This window comes from Protopterus annectens, chromosome 4.part0 (assembly GCF_019279795.1).
Source record: "Protopterus annectens isolate FY-2018-M chromosome 4.part0, PAN1.0, whole genome shotgun sequence".
Classification (NCBI taxonomy): Eukaryota; Metazoa; Chordata; order Ceratodontiformes; family Protopteridae; genus Protopterus; species Protopterus annectens.
Window position 1 is genome coordinate 1,592,519,098 of NC_056733.1, and position 19,793 is coordinate 1,592,538,890.

A 19,793-nucleotide genomic window follows, 5' to 3' on the forward strand; every position below is an offset into this window, starting at 1 on the left:
TCGCTGAGGAAAACATCCACTTACCATACCTATCCATGGTCCTAGAGTCCTTATTAGGAGGATGGACAGGTACGGAAGGATCTGCAAGTTCCTTCTTGGTGGCAGCAGCCACCACCATGGCATCAGCGGGGACACCCTTAGTGAGGAATTGCTTGTCACACGGCGCAGTGATAAATTTTGAAGGCCTCCTAGGGACTGGCTCTACAGAGTCAGGAGCAGCCCACGCCTTTCAGGCAATAACCTGCATCAGGGGGTCGAAAGGCAGAGACACCCAGGAGGTGGAGGGCCGAGATCCAAATGCCTCTAGGTATACTGACTCATCCTCAGAGGGATTATTGGTGGGCCAGTTTCCCCTCTGTCTAAGGAGTTCTAGGATGTCTGAGAAGGAGACATCCTCAGAGGGGGATCTTGGGGATCCCTCTGACTCATCAAAGTCAGTATCTGAAGTGATAGACTCGGAGTCTACGTGTTTCCTCTTACAAGTCCTCTTCCTAGGAGGATCTCCCGAAACATCAGGAGAATCCTCGGAAGAGGGGGAAATTCCCAATGGGGAAACCTGAGGCGGAGGATCTCTGGGTCCTGTAGCAAGAGAAGTGGCAGAGATGTCAACAGGCACTATAGAGGGAGGAGCTAAGGGAACAGACTGCTGGCTGATACCAGTGGCCAGCACACTCTTCATCACCTCGAATGCTCCCCTCCCAGGCAGGTCCGAGAGAACCCGTTCCGAAGAGCTAGGAACTCCAGGGACCACCGAAAGGGAGTCTCCAAGGCAGATGTTGGAGCCGAGCTCACCAAGGCCGAGGCTCCAAGGGGAAGAGCGGGTTCGGACAAGGGTCCGATGCCACTCACCCCTCGGAGGAGACCATGGAAGCCCGGCCACCGAATCCCTCTAAGGAAGGTCTCAAGAGGAGATAAGAGTAGAGGCTGAAGGGACAGAAGGGGTATCCGCCCTCAGCCGTAGCAGTAACCATTCCGAAGACTCCAACTCCAAGCTCTGGGGTAGAGTTGAAGGAGGAACTGTAACGGGGTGTGGACCAATAGTCATCTGTTGAGACGGACTATGTAACATTTGGGCCAGTGCCTGTGACTTAAGTAATCTACTGACCACTCTCTAGGTCATGGTCCGAAAGCCTGGATGACCTTGAAGATCGGCTCCGATGGCTCCGTTCGAGAGGAGAGGTGAAGCCGAGCCGAAAGTATCGGCTCCAAGGAAGGAGACCTCGACCTCTTCCTCAAGGAGCCAGCGGAACCGATGAAACTATTGAACCTGTCGGAGCCGACTTATCGGAGCCGACAGGTAGCCTCGATGCATCGGCTCCAGCCAGAGCCGATACAGCCACAACAGCAACGGTGTCAGAGCCGATCGGAGCCGCCACCGATGGCTGTGCCACACGGTGGTCGGAGCCCATCGGAGCCGACAATCGAAGTGGTCGATGCAGAATCGGCACCGATAGCCATCGGTGCCGAAGGCTTGGTTAAGCCAGAATCGGCTCCAGCCGGACGATCTCGACTCAGAACGAAGTCGGAGCCGAGGCCGCAGGCTTTGACACAGAAGCCTGGGCCTTGGAAGACTTGGCAGTCTTAGATGGAGCCGACTTAGCCGGAGAGCCCTCCGGCTTAAGAAGGCCCCTGAGTATTAATTTGTTTCTTCTTTCCTGCAGAACTCTCTGGCTGAAAGAATGACAAATAGCACAGGAGTCCTGCAGGTGAAGAGGCCCCAGGCAATAAAGGCAAGAAGTGTGACCGTCTGTCAGAGACATCTTCTGACAGCACGAGTCACACTTCTTAAAGCCTGAGACCCTTTCTTTTGACATGGTGTAACACAACACACACACACACCAGTCAAAGAAATTTAAATTAAATATACCAAAAAGGTATAACTACCAACACACACACACACACCCTAACAGGGGGGGGGGGATGGGAAGGGTAAAGTCTGACTAAAAAAATAATAAGAGACAGACAAATTTCTGTCAGAAACAGTTTAAAACTAAATAAAAACTAACAATAAGGGGTTTTTAAGTAAAAAGGGGCAAAAATAGCGAATTAGTAAATCACTTACCAGGAGCTGGTAAAAGGAGGACCTCATAAGCGAAGCGGCAAACGAGATCTGGGTACTTACCGCCTTGCATCATGGGATATGGGGCTGCCTCGAGCTGGTAAAAGTGACTCTCGAGCTTAGCAAGTGCCGAGTCGGAGCCGAGGGATCGGCTCCGAACCCATCAAGCAAGAATGAAGGCGAGATTGACAACTTAACATCATCTTTTAACTATGAAAAGAAACAAAGTATTCTGTTTTAATTGCCCTCTCATCAGCTTGTTCCCACAGAAACATGAGAACCAGATACACAGTTCCTTTCACCCACAAGCTTCTCATGTTGGACTGTGAACATTTATTTGCTAAAGGAAAACTTTTCCTTACATTCAAGAGTTCTTTTATTTAACTGTTTCCACTTAAAGCTCACTGTTAGATCAAGACAAGGGCCTTAATCCAGTCATTTTCATATGCAAAGGTAAGGAAAAGCATATAAATTTTACTTATGTCATGATTTGTATACTTTTACAACCTGTCTCTCACCTTGACACCCCAAGTTTACAGCCTACAATCTTAAACATGCTTTTGTTGAGGCTTTCTACTCTTTTTACATTACAGTGCCTATATTTCTTAAAGCTAAAGAAGGAGAAATAAGAAAAAAGTGACACCTGTTTACTTTAGTATTCATGTAATGCTCACAAAAGTGAAGAACAAACACTTTAAAACAAAAGAATACACCAAGGCAGGGAAGCAGATAGAATCCAATTTATTGTAAGCGCTTTCGTCTTGGATAATATCAAGACTTCATCAGACAAAAAAGTAACAGCCACAACCCATTTTTAAAAAAGAGCCAAGATCTGACATCAATTCCTCAATTCAAAAAACAAACTGGTGAAAAAAACACCCTTGCAGGTCCAGCGCCTTTAAACTCCTGGATTCAAATAGATGTGTGCAAAGTTCTTTAAAATCCACAGGTTATGTTGTAAACAAGAACGCCAATAAACGAAAAAAACAAATTGAAATTTTATTAAGCTTAAAAACAAGCTTTTCGTCGGTGCTCTGCACCAACTTCCTCAGAAAAACAAACTACACCACACATTTGTCTCACTATAAATACATCACTACTCCACTCAAATACCCTAGTGGCTCCCATTTAAAAAGCACATAATTACACTTTGAAATTTTTAACTAAGAAGCGGCCAAAATGTTCAACAATTTGGTATCTACTACTCATACCTGCCATCAATGCTGGTAAACCTCTGATGCTCCAAATATTGAATTTTAAAGCCAACATAATTACATATAAATGCAAATGATCAAATGTGTCAATAGCCACAAGAAAAGTTATGATGTATTTTATAAGTAAGTATAAAAGTGGAAAAAAATTCCCACAAGTGTTAATATAAACATTAATATAAACAATAAATAGTGAACACAGAAATGAAATAAAAAATGGTAAAACCCAGAAATATGTTCCCAGATGGCATTAAGTCACTTCAGGGGGCTTCACCTCACTAGGCTTCTCAATTTGAGGAAGCAACTGATGGAAAGCATACTGTTAAGTCCAGGTAAATGGTAAGCTTCCAACTTAAGTTGCCACATCAACTCCTTGCATTCAAGTCTTAAAGAATCGGGTCCCCCCATAAACTCTTGGTTTAGCTGATCGATGACTAAACGAAAATTCGTGACCTGGATTATCTAATATATGTTTGGCCAGAGCGTTGTCGACCTTCCCCTTCCTGATGGCATATAAGTGCTCGTATACTCGTTCCTGTTCATTCCTGTAGTTTCCTATCAGTCTTGCTGATGTAGAAACCTGGGCAGACTGAACACTGGGCTAAATATACCACCTGATTACTGGCACAACTGAATCTTCCTTGTATGACATACTTCTTGTCCCTGATGGAAAAAGCTGAACTTGCTTTAGTATATCTTCAGTACCTGCACATGTTACATTTGAACATCCCAGATCTGGGGGAAGCACCAGCAACTTTGGACTCCAGGATGTTTTTGATGTCAAGGCCCCTCCTAAAAGTAACCTTAGGGGGCGATAATAGTCCAAATGCTCCTATTGACTCGGTGGTTAATAAGCGCCAATTTTTCTTTATAATGGACACAATGTCCATTGCATCCAAGTTGAATGAAATTACAAGAGAACAATTGAAAGTATCAGACTCCCTGGCGAGATGAGGTAAACCTAAAGACCCATCCTCCATATTCCCCAAAATGGGGCGGAAGGGTTGGGGCCAAAAATTGGGCCCCTCTGACTCATCAAAGTCAGTATCTGAAGTGATAGACTGGGGAGTCTCGTGTTTTCATAAGTCCTCTTCCTAGGAGGATCTCCCAAACATCAGGAGAATCCTGGAAGAGGGGGAAATTCCCAATGGGGAAACCTGAGGCGGAGGATCTCTGGGTCCTGTAGCAAGAGAAGTGGCAGAGATGTCAACAGGCACTATAGAGGGAGGAGCTAAGGGAACAGACTGCTGGCTGATACCAGTGGCCAGCACACTCTTCATCACCTCGAATGCCCCCTCCCAGGCAGGTCCGAGAGAACCCGCTCCGAAGAGCTAGGAACCCAGGGACCACCGAAGAAGTCTCCGAGGCAGATGTCGGAGCCGAGCTCACCAAGGCCGGAGGCTCCAAGGGGAAGAGCGGTTCGGACAAGGATCCGATGCCACTCACCCCCTCGGGAGGAGACCATGGAAGCCCGGCCACCGAATCCCTCTAAGGAAGGTCTCAAGAGGAGATAAGAGTAGAGGCTGAAGGGACAGAAGGGGGGTATCCGCCCCTCAGCCGTAGCAGTAACCATTCAAGACTCCAACTCCAAGCTCTGGGGTAGAGTTGAAGGAGGAACTGTAACGGGGTGTGGACCAATAGTCGCCTGTTGAGACGGACTATGTAACATTTGGGCCAGTGCCTGTGACTTAAGTAATCTACTGACCACTCTCTCTGGGTCATGGTCCGAAAGCCTGGATGACCTTGAAGATCGGCTTCATGGCTCCGTTCCGAGAGGAGAGGTGAAGCCGGAGCCGAAGTATCGGCTCCAAGGAAGGAGACCTCAATTTTCCTCGAAGGAGCCATCGGAACCGATGAAACTATTGAACCTGTCGGAGCCAACTTATCGGAGCCGACAGGTGCCTCGATGCATCGGCTCCAGCCAGAGCCGATACAGCCACAAAAGTAACGGTGTCGGAGCCGATCGAGCCGACACCCATGCCTGTGCCACATGGTGGTCGGAGCCGATCGGAGCCGACACCAAGTGGTCGATGCAGAATCGCACCGATAGCCATCGGTGCCAAGGCTTGGTTAAGCCAGAATCGGCTCCAGCCGACGATCTCGACTCAGAACGAAGTCGGGCCGAGGCCGCAGGCTTTGACACAGAAGCCTGGGCCTTGGAAGACTTGGCAGTCTTAGATGGAGCCGACTTAGCCGGAGAGCCTCCGGCTTAAGAAGGCCCCTGAGTATTAATTTTGTTTCTTTCCTGCAGAACTCTCTGAAAGAATGACAATAACACAGGAGTCCTGCAGGTGAAGAGGCCCCAGGCAAAGGCAAGAAGTGTGACCGTCTGTCAGAGACATCTTCTGACAGCACGAGTCACACTTCTTAAAAGCCTGAGACCCTTTCTTTTGACATGGTGTAACACAACACACACACACACCAGTCAAAGAAATTTAAATTAAATATACCAAAAGGTATAACTACCAACACACACACACACACCCTAACAGGGGGGATGGGAAGGGTAAAGTCTGACTAAAAATAATAAGAGACAGACAAATTTCTGTCAGAAACAGTTTAAAACTAAATAAAACTAACAATAAGGGTTTTTAAGTAAAAAGGGGCAAAAATAGTGAATTAGTAAATCACTTACCAGGAGCTGGTAAAGGAGGACCTCATGCTAAGCGGCAAACGAGATCTGGGTACTTACCGCCTTGCATCATGGGATATGGGGCTGCCTCGAGCTGGTAAAAGTGACTCTCGAGCTTAGCAGCCAAGTGCCGTGGAGCCGAGGGATCGGCTCCGAACCCATCAAGCAAGAATGAAGGCGAGATTGACAACTTAACATCATCTTTTAACTATGAAAAGAAACAAAGTATACTGTTTTAATTGCCCTCTCATCAGCTTGTTCCCACAGAAACATGAGAACCAGATACACAGTTCCTTTCACCCACAAGCTTCTCATGTTGGACTGTGAACATTTATTTGCTAAAGGAAAACTTTTCCTTACATTCAAGAGTTCTTTTATTTAACTGTTTCCACTTAAAGCTCACTGTTAGATCAAGACAAGGGCCTTAATCCAGTCATTTTCATATGCAAAGGTAAGGAAAAGCATATAAATTTTACTTATGTCATGATTTGTATACTTTTACAACCTGTCTCTCACCTTGACACCCCAAGTTTACAGCCTACAATCTTAAACATGCTTTTGTTGAGGCTTTCTACTCTTTTTACATTACAGTGCCTATATTTCTTAAAGCTAAAGAAGGAGAAATAAGAAAAAAGTGACACCTGTTTACTTTAGTATTCATGTAATGCTCACAAAAGTGAAGAACAAACACTTTAAAACAAAAGAATACACCAAGGCAGGGAAGCAGATAGAATCCAATTTATTGTAAGCGCTTGCCTTGGATAATATCAAGACTTCATCAGACAAAAAAGTAACAGCCACAACCCATTTTTAAAAAAGAGCCAAGATCTGACATCAATTCCTCAATTCAAAAAACAAACTGGTGAAAAAAACACCCTTGCAGGTCCAGCGCCTTTAAACTCCTGGATTCAAATAGATGTGTGCAAAGTTCTTTAAAATCCACAGGTTATGTTGTAAACAAGAACGCCAATAAACGAAAAAAACAAATTGAAATTTTATTAAGCTTAAAAACAAGCTTTTCGTCGGTGCTCTGCACCAACTTCCTCAGAAAAACAAACTACACCACACATTTGTCTCACTATAAATACATCACTACTCCACTCAAATACGCCCCCTAGTGGCTCCCATTTAAAAAGCACATAATTACACTTTGAAATTTTTAACTAAGAAGCGGCCAAAATGTTCAACAATTTGGTATCTACTACTCATACCTGCCATCAATGCTGGTAAACCTCTGATGCTCCAAATATTGAATTTTAAAGCCAACATAATTACATATAAATGCAAATGATCAAATGTGTCAATAGCCACAAGAAAAGTTATGATGTATTTTAAAAATAAGTATAAAAGTGGAAAAAAATTCCCACAAGTGTTAATATAAACATTAATATAAACAATAAATAGTGAACACAGAAATGAAATAAAAAATGGTAAAACCCAGAAATATGTTCCCAGATGGCATTAAGTCACTTCAGGGGACTTCACCTCACTAGGCTTCTCAATTTGAGGAAGCAACTGATGGAAAGCATACTGTTAAGTCCAGGTAAATGGTAAGCTTCCAACTTAAGTTGCCACATCAACTCCTTGCATTCAAGTCTTAAAGAATCGGGTCCCCCCATAAACTCTTGGTTTAGCTGATCGATGACTAAACGAAAATTCGTGACCTGGATTATCTAATATATGTTTGGCCAGAGCGTTGTCGACCTTCCCCTTCCTGATGGCATATAAGTGCTCGTATACTCGTTCCTGTTCATTCCTGTAGTTTCCTATCAGTCTTGCTGATGTAGAAACCTGGGCAGACTGAACACTGGGCTAAATATACCACCTGATTACTGGCACAACTGAATCTTCCTTGTATGACATACTTCTTGTCCCTGATGGAAAAAGCTGAACTTGCTTTAGTATATCTTCAGTACCTGCACATGTTACATTTGAACATCCCAGATCTGGGGGAAGCACCAGCAACTTTGGACTCCAGGATGTTTTTGATGTCAAGGCCCCTCCTAAAAGTAACCTTAGGGGGCGATAATAGTCCAAATGCTCCTATTGACTCGGTGGTTAATAAGCGCCAATTTTTCTTTATAATGGACACAATGTCCATTGCATCCAAGTTGAATGAAATTACAAGAGAACAATTGAAAGTATCAGACTCCCTGGCGAGATGAGGTAAACCTAAAGACCCATCCTCCATATTCCCCAAAATGGGGCGGAAGTGGCCATTGGCCCTCTTCCCCTGCACTTCCAAACTCAATTCTGCGACAAAATTGGCGGGGTACCCTCTACTGATGAACATGCCAAAGATGAACTTGCACTCCTCGTGAAATTTCTTATCTCCTGATGTCATACGGGCTGCTCGAACAAATTGGCCTTTCACGATAGCCCTCTTTTGGTGTAATGGGTGTTCACTGTCAAAATGTAGATAAGAGTTCTAGAAAGTTGGCTTCCGATGTATGCTGGCCACAAAGAGATTTAGGCTCCTATCTTTCTCTAGTTCCACATCCAAGTAGGTAATCTTGTCAATGGCAAACTCAGATGTGAATTTCAAAAATTCTGTGGAGCCGTTAAAAAACGACACGAAGTTATTAACATCATCTAGAGTACCATTGAAGATGACAAAAATGTCATCCAAAAACCTAGTGTATAACGCTACTTTCTCTTGGACCAAAGAATTAGATAAAACAAAGACCCTCTCCCAGTGGGCCATAACTAAATTGGCCACACTGGCTCCACAGGGCGATCCCATAGGGACCCCAATCAATTGGTGGAACCACCGGTTATTGAATGTAAAAAGGTTGCTGGTAAGAATGACCTCCAATAGTTCGCTGACCATCGTAACTTCTTCTATTGGAGCATGGTGAAAAACCATTTCCAATTGGATCCACTCAACCGCCTCCAAATGGGGGATAGATGAGTACAGGTCAACGTCAATGGTCAAGAGAATACAATCAGCATTAAATGGAACAGAACCCACTTTTTCCACCCAAGAATCTCTCGAAATGTATTGAACTCTCTCCACGTACTTCTTGAGAATTTCGTCCACCACCTTGGCCGCTGCATACGTAATGCTTCCTCTGGCACTGACCAGTTGCCGCATAGGTGGATCATAGATGTTCTTGTGTATCTTGGGGTTCCCAAACAAGACTGGAATTTTAGGTGATGCCACAGAAACAAAATTATATACATCCACATCAATAATGCTATTGATGAACATCTCCTCGAAAAATGACCGGATGTGGCACAAGCAAAGATTCAATTAATTCTTAGAAACCTCCTGGCAAGTATCAGAAGATAGGATAGCCAACATCCTGTCATTGTAGTCATTCATATCCATAGCCACCAATCCCCTTCCCTTGTTGGGTTGCACAAGTCTAACTGATGCAAACCTGAATGCCTCTAACAAGGCCCTCTCCTCCTTAGTAATATTAAAATGAGCCTGGTGCCTTGAATTGAGGAGGTGGCGGATGTCAAGATCACACAATTGTTCGAAAATTCCGACAGCTGGGAGTAATGGCGGATTAAAAGTACTTGGTATGTGGTAAGGGTTCTTGCATTTTTGGGAATCACCCAACAACAGTGACAGGTTCAACTTTCTCACAAAAAGTTTCAGGTCCAATATAGCCCTCCCAACACCAGCTCTACAGGAGGGTAGAAAAGTTAATCCTTTAGCCAGAACATCCACCAAAGGCTGAGAAAAAACAAACTGTGAAAAATTATATTACCCGTATTGTAAAGTATTTCCAAAGGTTGCGTTGAGGATACTAAAGGAATAGCTAGACCATGATCTCTCAGTTCCTCCTGGTTTTGTATTTGTTCCTCGTCATCCGACCCAACTGTGGCTGGGGGGATGAGGCTCGGACTTGAAAATTTTCATCATAGTTGTCAAGAGTCAGCTCTTCCTGGCTCGCACCTGACCCAATACTCGTAACACATTCCGTTGAAATTCTCTGGTTTGTTCGCCTCAATAGGGATCCATTCTCCGGTTCACGGGGGTGCATAGGTTGGCCATTGATCTCGGGGCCGGATAGCAACCCCATGGTGGTTCTGCTATTCCCTAGAAAATTCCCTTGAAATTTAGGGGGTTTGGGGTAGGCTACCCCATTTTTATAGGCTTTTATGTCCCTCTGGAGTTTCTTTACTTTAGTAATAGTGGTCTTGGAAATGTGTTGGTCGATACTGGAAAAGACTCTTTCGTATTTATAACGATATCTGAAAAAATGAGTATCTGATTTAATTTCCTCATCTAAGTTGGAAAGTTCCATGGTTAATTGATTAATAACTTTCTGATAGTGGGCGCAGATTAAGTTGATCAATTCATTCCCATGTCTATCAAAAAGTGCCAAGAGGTCAAGGTGGAATTTCGACCCATCTTCCAAACCTGTAGGGTATTGCCACGAGCGAAGCCCCTTTGGAACAATCTTCGCACGTCGGCATTCCCCAAAGTAGGATACCTCAAGTTGTAACTTCCTTAACCTCAGTTATTTTTGGACGAAATTGTTGAGCTTAGTATGTAAATCGGACAATCCTTCAGTTTGAATGTCAATATTGCTGATGTCTTCCCCAGTAGGAAAACTGAAGGGGCGATTCAACCAATTGTTCAAGTTTAATTCAACATAGCCCCTCCTCGGTGCCTCCGTTTCACCGAGAATAGCTGGAGAGGCTCCAATATTCTCACCTGAATTTGTATGGCCTCCCAAAATGCCCTTAGGCTTACCACTGCTATCGGTATTATGTAAAGCTTTGTTGCCGATGGTAACAACTCTCGAGTCAGTTCCAGTTCCACTAGCCGGTAACAAAGCTGGAGTTTCCGTCGATAATCCACTGGAGGGGTGCACCGAAGAAACGCTTTGTGAAAGCCCATCAATTCGCTGTGAAAGATGATCCACTTTCTCAGTTAGGAGGTTAATAAGTATAGTTAAGTCGCCTGAATCTGAACTGCCACTGGCTTCCTGCATGGTGGAAGACATAAACCTTCTAAAAATTCAAAAAACAAAAAACAAACTGGTGAAAAAACCACCCTTGCAGGTCCAGCGCCTTTAAACTCCTGGATTCAGATAGATGTGTGCAAAGTTCTTTATAATCCACAGGTTATGTTGTAAACAAGAACGCCAATAAACGAAAAAAACAAATTGAAATTTTATTAAGCTTAAAAACAAGCTTTTCGTTGGCGCTCTGCACCAACTTCCTCAGAAAAACAAACTGCACCACACATTTGTCTCACTATAAATACATCACTACTCCACTCAAATGCGCCCCCTAGCGGCTCCCCTTTAAAAAGCACATAATTACACTTTGAAATTTTTAACTAAGAAGCAGCCAAAATGTTCAACAAATTTGGTATCTACTATTCATACCTGCCATCAATGGTAAACCTCTGATGCTCCAAATATTGAATTTTAAAGCCACCATAATTACATATAAATGCAAATGATCAAATGTGTCAATAGCCACAAGAAAAGTTATGATGTATTTTAAAAATAAGTATAAAAGTGGAAAAAAATTCCCACAAGTGTTAATATATTCTGAATTTGATTTTCTTTCAGGTTCTCTACATTTCTTCTCTGCTTGTATCCAGGCAGTATACTTACTAGCCAGTAAATGACTTCTACCCAAAAAGACAAATTTACTGTCTCTCTTTTCTGAGTTTCTGTTTTCACACTGGGAGAGCTATAATTAAGCTGTGACTCAATGTGCAGCCAACTTGAAAATACCTTTCTAAAATATGTTGACATATGAATACATTAAAAAAGGAGGCTCCATGGGCAGGCATGCTGAAATAGCCATTAAATGAGCCTCGATGGAGGAATAAGAAAGGTTATAGGAGAGTAACTTACACAAAGATTATAAAACCAGTGGGCAACCAGCCCTGAATGAGTGCTGGTTATGCTGTTGGCACCAACTAGAAAACCTTTTCCATTTGCAAATATAGTATTGTTCTAGTAATAGGCTTCCTTGTCTTCATTAATACCTGCTGCATGTCCACAGTAAACAGGTTTATAAAGGAAATTAAGGCAGGCAAGCAGCTGAAGTTGACTGGGGTGTGGATGTAGCAAACATGCAGGCAGGTGAAGTTGATTGGGGGTGTGGATGTATCAAGCACCTTTGATCTTGTGTGAAAACTCTGCAAGGAGGCTTATGGTAATTGCCCCTGGCCATTTCCAAAAAAGGTGAATCTCTGCTGCCTGGGCTAGAAGCGACTCACCACAATCTTGGGAGATTCCTTCAGAATCTTCAGAAGTACCCTGGATATCAGTGGAAAGGGCTGGAAAGCATAAAGGAACATTGCTGTTCAAAGGAAAAGAAAAGACATCTGCCTTCTTGCATGGAGGCCAGAAGCAGAATGTTGTGAGCTGATCTTCAGAAAGGAGGCAAACAGGTCTAGTTGAAGAACTCCCCACAGATGGATCAAATCGAGGAAGACCCCCCCCCTGAAATAAAGTTTCAATTTCTGAGGGTTTGTCCTTGCCCTGCACAGCTTGTCAACTATGCAATTTTGCTATGACAGGATACAAGATGCCTGTAGAGTGACAATGTGATGTGAAATCTATATCACAAGCTAACTTGACTCATCTGCAAAGGGAGTATGACCTGGTTTCCCCCTTGCTTGTTGATATACCACATGACAGTGATATTGTCTTGTAAGAATTTGAAGTTTAGGGGACCAAAGATTGATTCAGGGAGCTGAGTGCCTTTATGAGGGTAATCATTTTTATATTTATGTGCTTGCACCTGTCCTTGGTGTCCCACACACCTTGCATTTGTATCCCTCCACAATTGGCTCCCCAAGCAGTTTGAGGTATCTGTGGTAACTGACTGTTTTGGAGTTGAGAGAGAGAAGGGGTGACCTGGGTTTGGAGATATTTGCTCTCTCTACTCAGTAATTTCTCTACTGACAACCCATTTGCTGTCTCTACTCAGTAATTTCTCTACTGACAACCCCCAACACTGGGATTTGAAAAGGAAAAGGATGCTGCTGGTGAGACCAAGAAGACTTCAGATACTAGCGTATCTTTCTCATGTGGAGTCTACCCAGGGGTATCACGAAAATCATAAATGCCATGAGACCCAAAATTCTGAGGTACTCCCTTGCAGTGACCAAAGTCTGAGCAAAAAACCTTAGAAATAAATCTAAATATTGATCTAATGTTTTCTTGTGGAAGAAAAGTTCTTTGAACTGAGGTGTCTAGCTGAAATCCCAGAAACACAATCCTATGTGAAGGAGTCAAAAAAGACTTTTGAATGTCTTCTTGGAATCCCAGCTTGTGGAAGAGATCATTCACCCAAGTGAGAGATTCCCAACACTTTGGAAAAGACTCTGCAAAGATATGCAAGTCTTCCAGACATGGAAAAATATGGATTCCTTCCTGCAGCCTACAATGAGATATAACTGGAGCTAGAAACTTTATGAACAGTCTTGGTGCAGTGGATACTCCAATAGTCCAAATGGTAAAGCAGAGAACTGATAATGTGGATCCAGACACACAAAACCTTACAAAACACCTTAAATCTGGATGAAAATGGATGCGGCGATGAGCATCTTTTAAATCTAGTGTTACCAAGAAACTTGAAAGAGGAGGAAAAAGATGTAACAGGTTGTGAAGAGACATAATTTTGAACTCTGTAATTAATACAAACAGGTTTTGAAAGGAAAGATCCATAAATGGCCTCCATGCATTTTCTTTCTTTGCGTCTAAAAACATACTTGAATAAAAAATCTGTCCCAACCTGGGAAGAAGGAACTGGTTATATCACTCCCTTAGATGGCATGTGTTGAAGGATAGGGGAAAATAAAAACAGTCTGGTCTGGTGGATGGGGACTTGTCCCTGAAAAGGGAGGATTTCCTCCCACTAACCAAACTCATTTGTCTGAAACTATCTGTTGCCAAACAGAAAAGTGGAGAGTCCTCCAGAAGGGAAAAGGAGCATTCAGGGTGTGAAGGCGGGACAAGGTCCCTTAAATAGTCATTCTGACTTACTGGACTGTCCTTGGTTTGGGGGGGGGGCTGAATTCATTTTGGGTTCCCCTTGTCATTTCTTCTTAAATATCTGTTTACCTGCATTTTGTTGAGGCTATTTACTTATTTTTTGCCAAAACTGTATGAGGAGTTAGAGAATCCCTTAGAAAATTTTGAAAAGGAGGACTGAAAAATCTTATGAGATTCCCTGTTCCATCTTACCCATCTCATCACACTTTTTCTTAACCTTTGCAGCACAGGGACCAAAAACTAAATCTCTGTTAAAAGGAGAAATTAAAATCTCATTGTTCACACTTTGTGGGATGTTCTGAGAATGCATCCAGGCAAACTTCCTAAAAACAGTACCAGTGGCTATAGCACAGGAAGAAGCATCAACTGAGTCATACACGCAATCTAAACAATGAGTTGTGACTTGTGCAATGGACAAAACTAAATTATTTAGATCAGATTTTTTTATCACAAGAAGAAACTGCAACTAAAACATTTCTCATACTTTGACAATTACAATATACTTTACAATATGAGCCCGACAATTTAAAATTCTGAAAAACTGAAGTTGCAGAAGCATACAGTTTTTTCTTGTAATTATCAACAATCTTCACATTCTTGTCAGAAAGAGTAGGATTGGAATTAACCAAATGTTTAGCAGCAGTAGGATTAACTAATGCTACAGCTGCTGGGTCAGGTTTTGGAAGAGTGTATAAAAACGTATGAGGAACTTTAGACATTCTACCTGCCTTTTTAGGAACAGCAGGCTGGCTATCTAGAAAACTGCAGACAGTGACATACACACATCCTCCAGAGCTGACAGTACTGGGGGAATGGGTGAAGGTTCTGAAAATTCCATCTGTAGCAATGCATAGTGTTTTCTAAGGAAATGAGATACCTCAATGCTCTGCCACCGAAAACACTGCCATATTCTGAAAACAGTCTCAGGGAAAGAAACCCCCACATGGAGAATCAGAAAACAGAGGTGAAAACCCCATATCTGTCCCTTCATCTACCTGTCCAGATTCAAAATCTTTTGTCTTTTCAGGAAAAGAGGTAACCTCTTTCTTTTACCAGAAACCACCTCATAAGCAGGATCAACAGCCTGTATTAAAACCTCTGCAGACACAGTAAACTACTCCTGTCCCTGTCTAAGGCAATATGAGGAGTAGGTTTAGTTTTCTGTTTTTTTTTTTTTACAGGAAAAATGGAGTTAACAGTGTTATTAATGGCAAAGCAGCAGCTTCCCAAGGATGGACACAATATTCTGACCAAACAGGGAAGTCTTCCCTCTCCCAGGGCCAACCAGAGTGACTCTCCCTTGTCCACTGAAGGGACCCTGACAGCTGCAGAGGGTGTGGTTGCTACAACAGAGGGATATGGGATGAAAGATGAGTCGTCTGAAGAATAAGCTATGGCCACAGCAGGGTCACTCACTTGCAAATGAGGCAAGCTGCTGGCCTCCTACGTGGCAAAGGCTGCTGTGGCTGGAAGAAGGACCATGGTCAGGAAGACAATGGTGCCTCTTTCCTGGAGAAAGCAAACAGCAAAAGTCTGCAAAATGTAAAGTCTTTAAAAGTCTCCCTTTTCACATAAAAAACATGGTAAAAAAGCACTTTAAAACACATTGCCATCCCCCAAAAGTAAAATAAACAATTTCTCCTCAGGAAAAAAAAAGTTTTTTCAATTACTTTAAACTGACAGGTAAAAAGAGTGCTCCCATTTAGAAGTAAACTTAAGTCTCCTGACTGTTAAACAATAAACTCTTAGCTTATAAATAACTTTCCTAAACAGGAAAGTACAACAAAATGACATTTTTAATGTGGAAGGATTTTCTCCAAAACAAACTGATCTGCCCAGCAAAGGAAGAGCATAAGGCAACCATCGATCTTTGAAAGCCCGGACAGGGATGATCTCTTCAATGGCAGGAAAGCTCTGATGGGCATGGCACTGAAACCTGTCTTTTTAGTCAGCTCTGCTCGAGCTGTTTGGGTATGAGGAAGGTGCCATGAAGCTTTGGAAGTGGTCCAGCTGTTATATCCCTGGCAGGATATAACCCATATAGCTAAAATGACTGCAGCAATGATGAATATGAATCTCTATATTAATGAACATGTTTAGGAAGACTGAGGAAAGATCACTAGAAATCATTTAAGTAAAGATCTTGTAATTATCTTCTGTTGGTAAATTATCACTAAAACATTATTTGAATGAATCCTTAACAAGCATGGTAAAGACTCTCTACAGCAACCCACTAGACACGGAGGGAATGCTCATGTTTTTTTTTTTGCTTCGTTAATCAAAATATGTCTGGGGTTTTACAGTTCTGTGTAACAAAATAACTTGGTGGTACAAACAATGGCACAGTTTTAGACAGATATAGGTTTCAAACCTTGGTACACAAACAGTGTTTCTTTCAAATCTAGGCTGAAAGCTTCAAATATATGGATGTAAACAATGCAGTTGCTGATATATTTGCACTGTGGATGCATTCTCATAATAATGATAGTAATACTAATGCTGGAAAAAATCATATTGCATAACTCAAGACAGGGAATAAGCACATTTCTAATCTGAAATGCCCTGCAACAACTCAGCCAGAGCAAATGACTGACATTCTTACACCATTTAAACAGGTATCTATTACATTGTATAAATGTTATATCACCAGTGAGAGGAATAAGACAGCAACCAAGACAGATTTAATTTAATTGCACTACTACTATAAGAATCTAAGCAAGTAAAAAAATCTATGTCTGACCACATTCTGTGCAATTCTACTCACATTTATGTAAACTGGTATCTTTAGAGAAATAAGCTTCTACCTGATTAAATCCAAATGTAGTCTTGTGAAATAAACCAGTTAAAAGTTATGACTTAAAAAACTGTTACATTATCAATACAACTGCTTCCACATTTTGCAGTGCAGTAAATATCAAAAAAGAGAAACTGCTCTTTTATGATGCACAAGACAGTATGACAATATGAGCAACACAGAGGAGAGATACTTAATGCACATCATGTCTGGTAAACAGTGCAGCTGTGGTACATTTAATAAGGACCCCAATCTTACTACCATCTCAGATGAAGTGTTCATATAGAGAAAACACAATTAAGTACTATTCATTTTATGCCCGAAAAGTACTAAATTACATTTAAAAGACTATTTTATTTATCAGAGCTGTCTTTATCCTCTTCCCTTCTTGAAGCATTATGTTCTTTAAAAAAAGATTTAGCACTTTTGTCCCTAACCTGAGACTTTATCAGAATACCAACTTACCTACCTCATTTCCTTTTATGTCATCAGCAGCTGACACAGATCCATATTATTAAAGGGCCAATGCTATTAAAAACCAGTACAACTGTTATAAAATGTATACTCTTAGCCATTTAAATCAAATATACAGTTGATCAACTACTTTCAAATTCAATAAGTAAATACAATCACTTGAATTAAAACTGCAAGCACAGTTCTAACACATGTAAAAAATTAAAAAAATCATAAAAAAAATATTCCCTAGTTTATCTATAAACGTATATATCTTAAAAAAACCCACAAAATGAAGATATTAACATAACAAAAATAAATGCTCATCAAAAAATGGGACGGGAATAATAAATAAGTGTTCCCATAGAAAATTAGAGTTTGGCAGAATGTAGTTTTAACACAGGTTTTATTGATAACATTGTTCAAATTGGGGGAGAGGTAACATTCAAACTAGACTGCCAAAACAGTTCCTTGTACTCTAGTTTAGTTTCCCATTCACCCCCCTGGGGTTAATTTCAACCTCTTCTAGTATGGCAGACAAACGCCTTAAAAGCAGTACATGTTAATGCGTGTTTAAAAAGAGCATCATTGGGATTCTTTATCTTAATGTCGTACCTACCTTTTCTAGTATGGGAGATTTTAAATCCTTAAAACCAGTACATTAATGTGCGTTTAAAAGGAGCGTTATTGAGATTTATTGTCTTAATGCCGTAATAGTGATCATAAATTCTTTTCTTGAGTGGCATCTCAGTTTTTCTGACATGGAAACCAGCACAAGTTGAGCACTTTGTGATACACTCCAAACCTAAAGTCCCACAACTACCCTTTTTGTAAATGTATTTTGGTATTAAAGCTGCTATCAAGACTTAATACTTCACCCACCAAAATGTATGAGCACTGCTTGGAAGAACCACATCCCCCAGTATCATTATAATTACAGGCTTTTATGGTTGGGGCCCATATCACTATTCTCTTTTACAAGTATATTTTTAAAGTTCATAGCAGTCTTAAAAACAAATCTAGCGTAGAACCCTACTATTTTAAACACAGTTGGATTGTTTTTTTAAAATGTTCTAGTTATTAGTCTCACTTCTTTTAACCTGATTGAAGATTTCATTACACTGGATGACCAGTACTCTTTCAAAAGGTATATCTGAAGTTGCTATTTGTGTGTTACAAGATGTAGAACTAACGTGCCTGCTTGTAGAATCAAGACCCAAAAGTGGTTTATATTCTTACCCCATTCCTGTAATATTAACAAGCTGCATCCATTGCAACTCCCTTAACTTAATTAAAAATTTCCCCCTCAAAATTAATAAAAATATTCTTACACCATTCAAATAGGTATCTACTGCATTCTACAAATATTATATCACCAGTGAGAGGAATAAGACAACAACCAAGACAGATTTAAGTGCATAACTACAGGCATCTAAACAATTAAAAAAGCTATGCACATTTAAGTAAACTGGTGTCTTTAGGGAAATACATTTCTACTTGATGAAATCCAAATGTTGTCTTGTGTTTAAAATAAACCAGTTAAAAGTTATGATTTAAGATACTGTTACACTATCAACATAACTGCTCCTACATTCTGCAGTGCAATAAATACTCAAAAAAGAGAAAACATTATTTTATAATGCACAAGATAATGTGACAGTATGACTTATGAGCAACAAAGAGGAAAAATACCTAATGCACATCATGTCTAGTAAACAGCGTAGCTGTGGCATATTTAATAAGGATTCCAATCTCATTCCCAGCTCGGATTAAATGTTAAGATGAAGAAAACACAATTATGTTTTCTATAGTGCACTATAGAAGGAATTTCAAAATGCTTTCACCGAGTACTATCCACTTTATGCCTGAAATTACTAAAATTAGATTTAAAAATCTAATTCTATTTACCAGAGCTGTCTTTATCTTCGTCCCTTCTTGAAGACTTATGTTCTTCTTTACATGCTAGCTAAGTGAATGCTAATTCTTTTATTACACTTTGCCCTAAACATTAAAAAGCCCCACTTACTGAATCACTTATCATTAAAGTAGGACCACTTAACTTTAAAAGAGGACCTCAGATGACAAAGGCACTAAAACACCTAAAGATTATTCATCTCTGCTAAATAGAGAACTAGCAACCGCTATGAACTTTGAACCAGGACCTTAGTTGTTCTGCCATAATCTTTAACCCACACAGAATAGAAGATTAGAACTAAATGTGAATATCATTACTTCTACTCTTGCTTTATTAGTGACAGCACACTGTTTAAGAACTGGAACTGGATCAGGGAATACTTAGGACTACAGCACCTTGCTCCGAGCATTGTAGGCAGATGTATCCTTGGTCTACAATTACTCAAAAATAGTAAACTAATACTTCATTACAGTACTCTGCATTAAAAGTTTCAGAAGACTGATTTTCTGTTGAAGCTGAACAAGAAATTCTTCCCCAAGTTCTTCTGATACTTTATTACAGAAAATGTCGAAGTACTCTTGAATATCCCTTTCACTTATTTCCTCGTGCATAGTCCTTGCAGGAAGAGTTTCAGCACTCACGTGCATCATTCGTTCTGTTACTGAAAGTCGTAAAAGACCTTTGGAAGACAAAAGAAAAGCTCTCATTAAAATGTACAGATATGTTGTAAATGCATTCACTAAGACA

The 19,793-nt window shown here is 41.1% G+C and overlaps 1 protein-coding gene across 1 annotated transcript in view; it reads right to left on the reverse strand.

Annotated features, from left to right (window-relative positions):
• Positions 1-14,389: 14,389 nt before the first annotated feature.
• The window catches only part of SIMC1 (SUMO interacting motifs containing 1), a 1,791,957-nt gene continuing 1,786,553 nt past the window's right edge, over positions 14,390-19,793 (reverse strand). The window contains exon 9 of the mRNA XM_044069369.1: positions 14,390-19,725. Within this exon, the coding sequence (XP_043925304.1) occupies positions 19,502-19,725 (224 nt within the window). The 3' untranslated portion in view covers positions 14,390-19,501. The remainder of the gene's footprint in view (positions 19,726-19,793) is intronic.